Source organism: Atta colombica, unplaced genomic scaffold (genome assembly GCF_001594045.1).
Source record: "Atta colombica isolate Treedump-2 unplaced genomic scaffold, Acol1.0 scaffold189, whole genome shotgun sequence".
Classification (NCBI taxonomy): Eukaryota; Metazoa; Arthropoda; class Insecta; order Hymenoptera; family Formicidae; genus Atta; species Atta colombica.
This window is the reverse complement of record NW_017259281.1, coordinates 3015659-3020239: the sequence shown is the minus strand read 5'-3', so window position 1 is coordinate 3020239 and position 4581 is coordinate 3015659. Positions and strand designations below refer to the sequence as shown.

The window sequence follows — 4581 nt, the reverse complement described above, 5'->3', positions numbered from 1 at the left end:
TATATATTTATATAGAAATATATTATTTTCAATTTACGTACCTGCATGGCTTTCGTCATCTTTGTTGCGCTTTGCGTAATCGGACTCATGCTTCTATCATTGTTAGTAATAGGAGTCAAGATATAGTCGTTAGTTGCAAAGCTTCGTAATAAGCTTGATGGCGTCGATGTATGAACGGCGTACACATTCCTGAATCTGTTTTTTACTATCGGAGACTGTAAATTATGTGTACATGCATTTTCAGCGTGCGATTCAACATTCAAAGTAGTTTCGGATGATTTTACATTCGAGATACAAGTTTTTGAAGGAAAGCTTTTTACATTTGCAACAGATGTGAGGATGGATTCCGAGTTTCGCCGCATAAATTTACTATTGTCCATTAAATTATTATGAGTGGAATACAAGTCAGGTGGCTCACTAAGTGGTCGTGTTAATTTATCAGTATCAGAGTGACTATCCTCATTAATCATTACATTAATTTCTTGTAAACTTGAACTCAAACTAAGTTCTACAGAACCCAAATCCTGTTTTGTATCATGTATGTTTTTTCCATCCAATTCCTCTTTTGTATCTGTAGATTCATCGATTGATATTATCTTTTTTGTTCTACAACTTGTCAAAGTTTCATTCTTAATGCTATCTATATTATTCGTATATTTGACATGTAAAAGATCGTTATTAATTGTATCACAGTTTTCCATGCTAAGTTCATCATTTGATTTGCTAAGAATCGCTCTTGCCGGAAGAAATGAATCTTCTAATTTCTATACAGGACATGCAAAGAAAAATAGATAAAAGTAATAAACGTGCTATTTTTATACAAACAAATGAACGTATAATAAAAAATATTCCATAGAAAGACAAAGCTTATAAGGAAACTAACCGTTGACAATATATTTTCTTCACTGCTCGATCTAGTGATATTGCATCCGATATTAATGTCAACGAATTTCTTGTGACCTAGGATTTTCTTTTGAAAGATGTGTTTCTTAATGGAATCTCCAAGACTTTTGGTTTTGCAATTCTTTACGTGCCTGGGTGTACCTTGTCCATTTTCCTTGTTAAATTGTTTTACAAGTCGCCGCTTTTTGGCAGATTCTGGCATGGCTTGTATATGAGCATATAGTTGAGCCAAAGCGGCCTGTGTGTCTTGCGTGGAATTAGCCTTCGCTGTTAATTTACGATCAACAAAACTGAATACAGTATGAGCTGTACTAGTTGCATCTGGTACTGACTCGTTTAACTGTAATCGTAAATCTTTTATCATATTGCGTAAGGATAAAACAGAGTATCATTTTAAATTTGAAACTTACATCAGTCTTCTTAGGGCTCAGCAATTTTCTTTCTTGTTCCACCCAATATGCTCTTATATCTGTAGCCAATTTTGGTGGAATCTCAAACATTTCCGTACCTTTTCTAATCATAAATGCAACTAGACAAGATAGATTCTGAGAATTGATATGCAAAGCTTCAGGTGTCAATTTTCGTGGACACAATAAGTGAGGTGTAAAGAGAGTGGCTAGCGTATCACTGTTCATTTTGTTACTATATTCATAACTCGCTGTCTTGTTCAATAGGGTAACAATAGCTTTCAATAAAATTCTGTTAGGAGGTGGCAAAAGCAGCAATAGCAATTGTAAGGAACTCAATAGTCTTGCATCATTTGATTTTGCATCCAAGCTGCATAATTCTGCAAGTAATTTATAGGATCATAGTAAATATTTTATATATCATAAGTAAAACTATATGCTTTTGTTTGTATTACCAGCAATCTGGCAATGCGCTGGATAATGTAAATCTGTCAAGAGTGGTTCAGATAGTTCTGCCAGAAACGTTTTTAACACAGAAGCACAATCGTGTACACTAAATCTACCATCATCAAGATCTAAAAATACACCTTGAGACATAGCTGTTTTTAAATCCTGTTGCCTTGTTAATTTTCCAGTCCGTCGAAATATTCCCTCTTGTACAATATCTATAGGATGAAAAGAAAGTTATATTTATTTCCATTCTTGAATTTTCCATTATCTAACATCTACTTACTTTGTTCCTTAGACAGATAATCTATTAGTTGTGTCAAATGATTTATACCATCCTCAGATAACATAACACCTTCTGTACCTTTTTCTAAATTGACTGAAGATTTGGATTTTTTGGTGAAGTTTAGAAGACCCCACTTTTTCAATCTTGCTTTCTCAGTAATACCATCACTGCTAAAGAAGGATCAATCAAGATATTATCAGTGTATGCATATTGTACAATTTGATTATATTTTATATTGATTATATTGATTATACTTTATATTTTATAATGAAGATTTTGTCATAATAGAGAATAATTTATAAATTATCATTTACGATTAATAAGCCAATTATTGATAAAACATGCAAAATAGGAAACGAAAATTAGATCTTGTTTGTCAAAGTTGTCTTAATTGTCAATGTCAACGGTATACTAATGCGAGAAATACGTAGTATTTCTAGTTGTAACGGTATCACTTACTCTTCCGTGTTAAGATCCAATTCGAAGGACAGATGCATTTTTACGAGCGTATGAAATTGCTCGGGATTGACTTTTCGCATTCTAAAAGCTAACTTTCCATCCACCCCGTCGTTAAAATCTGCCATCGTTGTGTATATGGAAGAATGAGCAATTTAAACGCGCTCCTACATGTTGAATCCAGCAAACGGTAGTGATACCACACATTGATGGTCATAACACCCAAATAAATTAAATGCGAGTCGAGGAGACCATCTAGGGAATTTCGAAGCGTTGTGCAGCTCCGCAGCGCGTTAGAAATTTGAATATATATTATTTGTCCACATCGCTAATTGGCTAATTTAAAATAATAATAATCTCATTGGTAAAGCAGTAAAAAAATACTAGGAACTGATCGATGTGAGTATCACCGTTTGAAATTTGTTTTTATCTAGAGATTATTGAATTTCTGGCAGTTGTTGTATGAAGAATCAATAGCTTAGTTTTCACCGAGGATTTAATTCGAATCAGAATGTAAAAATCAACTAACTACAGTCGAGCATTTCCCTATTACAGTTGAACGACAGGGGAATGCTCAACTGTAATTCAGCTAAACAGAACAAATCTATTATTAGAGATTTCAAGCAACTCGAACAGACTCTATTAACTGAATCGTACCGACACACCCTCTAGTAGTACATAGAAGTTTGTGGCCATTTGTGGCGCGATCACGGGAGACACCTGTGACCACGGCGAGATATGCAAACGTGGAAGGGATAACATGGCTACCGCCTGGTGACGTTCCGTTCGGCCGTCGTGGTTATCAGATGCTTCGGAAAACATCTGGTGAACGTTCAGCGAACGTACCGCCGATAACGATCTTGTTAAGAGAGTACCCGCGTGTCGAGGGTTACAATCGTACGCGAGTAAGCCATCGTGCAGTGACACCAGCAACATGATGAACATGTGGAAAGTGCGGGAGCTGATGGACAAGGCGTAAGTCCACGCTAACCCCGATCTTGCCTCTAACCTCGCTTTGCCTCTGTTTCTCACATTTCTGTACTGCGTTTTTCTCGGCTTCTCACACTTCCAATTCCATAGTCCTCGTGCAATTGTGCGAGTTGAAAAATCGTGCACGATACGCTCCGTGAGGCTCGTCCTCGAGAACGTGTCACGCGCGTCATGTATCACGAGTGAGAACGGATGACGTTACATTTGAAAATCTTCGGAGCGAGAGGAGAGGAGGGAGAGACTCGTAAAACGACGCGAAGATAATTTTATGGCGCGACCTTGAAATTCGATAGGGAGGTATGCGATAAACGATGCGAAAATAATCATGGAATTGATGACGGATGGCATGAGTCTCCCCCTCTTCCTCTCCCCAGCTACTTTTCTCCGATGGGCATATATTTATTTTATCGATACTCTTTGCGAAATTCTCTGCTCCTCCCCGATTTTCAGGGCCTATTCTTTTCCTCGCTTTTCTAATTATTTTCTTTGCATTCGACGTTTAAATAGGATCGAAGAGTAAACTCGCTCAGAATCTAAGAATTAATGTAGCAAAAAATGCAGGAGAAATTAATTTTTTAAAAATTCGCGCCACTTCAATATCTTATTTTTCATGCGTTTCGCGCATATCTTTTTACCGAAATTTTTTTTTAACATCGAGATCTCAAAAGCAGAATTCGCTAGCTTATTTTAGTTTGCTTCACTTCCCGCCGAATTATATCCTCTCGATTCGCAATTTCTTATTCAATCATACCCACGATTGATGAAATTCATTTATTGCCTCAAGCACGCGAGAGCTATAGAGAAATTTATTCACGCCATATGACATTCCGATTCTTATCGTTTGTGATTGAATACTCGTTTAGAATTACAAAAGTCTTCGACTCGTATACTCTCATATTCTTCCATTCTTCGTATTGGCTTTAAGACCATTATTAGCTTTTTCCAATATTTATAAAGATAAGGTCCGATAAATGTATTATTATTTAGTTATTAAATTTACATTTATATGCTATTTTGTCGATTTATTTGGAAATATTAACAATAAAAACAATACAATTTTCCTAAGAAAATATAAACTAAGAAAATTTTTAA

General features: G+C 35.8%; 2 protein-coding genes across 5 annotated transcripts in view; one reads left to right on the top strand and one right to left on the bottom strand.

The window, feature by feature from the left end:
• The window catches only part of LOC108686715, a 3651-nt gene extending 975 nt beyond the window's left edge, over positions 1 to 2676 (bottom strand). Inside the window, exons 1-6 of one of the 2 annotated variants that reach the window (XM_018192151.1) lie at positions 2503 to 2676; positions 2044 to 2213; positions 1766 to 1975; positions 1314 to 1690; positions 884 to 1243; positions 42 to 764 (exon numbers count right to left, since the gene is read on the bottom strand). In XM_018192151.1, the coding sequence (XP_018047640.1) occupies positions 42 to 764; positions 884 to 1243; positions 1314 to 1690; positions 1766 to 1975; positions 2044 to 2213; positions 2503 to 2627 (1965 nt within the window). In that variant the 5' untranslated portion in view covers positions 2628 to 2676. The remainder of the gene's footprint in view (positions 1 to 41; positions 765 to 883; positions 1244 to 1313; positions 1691 to 1765; positions 1976 to 2043; positions 2214 to 2502) is intronic. The other variant, XM_018192152.1, reaches the window with a different exon arrangement.
• Positions 2677 to 3209: 533 nt separating this feature from the next.
• LOC108686784 (clathrin interactor 1) overlaps positions 3210 to 4581 on the top strand; it is a 9716-nt gene continuing 8344 nt past the window's right edge. For all 3 annotated transcript variants that reach the window (XM_018192253.1, XM_018192252.1, XM_018192250.1), the window contains exon 1: positions 3210 to 3474. In XM_018192253.1, the coding sequence (XP_018047742.1) occupies positions 3434 to 3474 (41 nt within the window). In that variant the 5' untranslated portion in view covers positions 3210 to 3433. The remainder of the gene's footprint in view (positions 3475 to 4581) is intronic.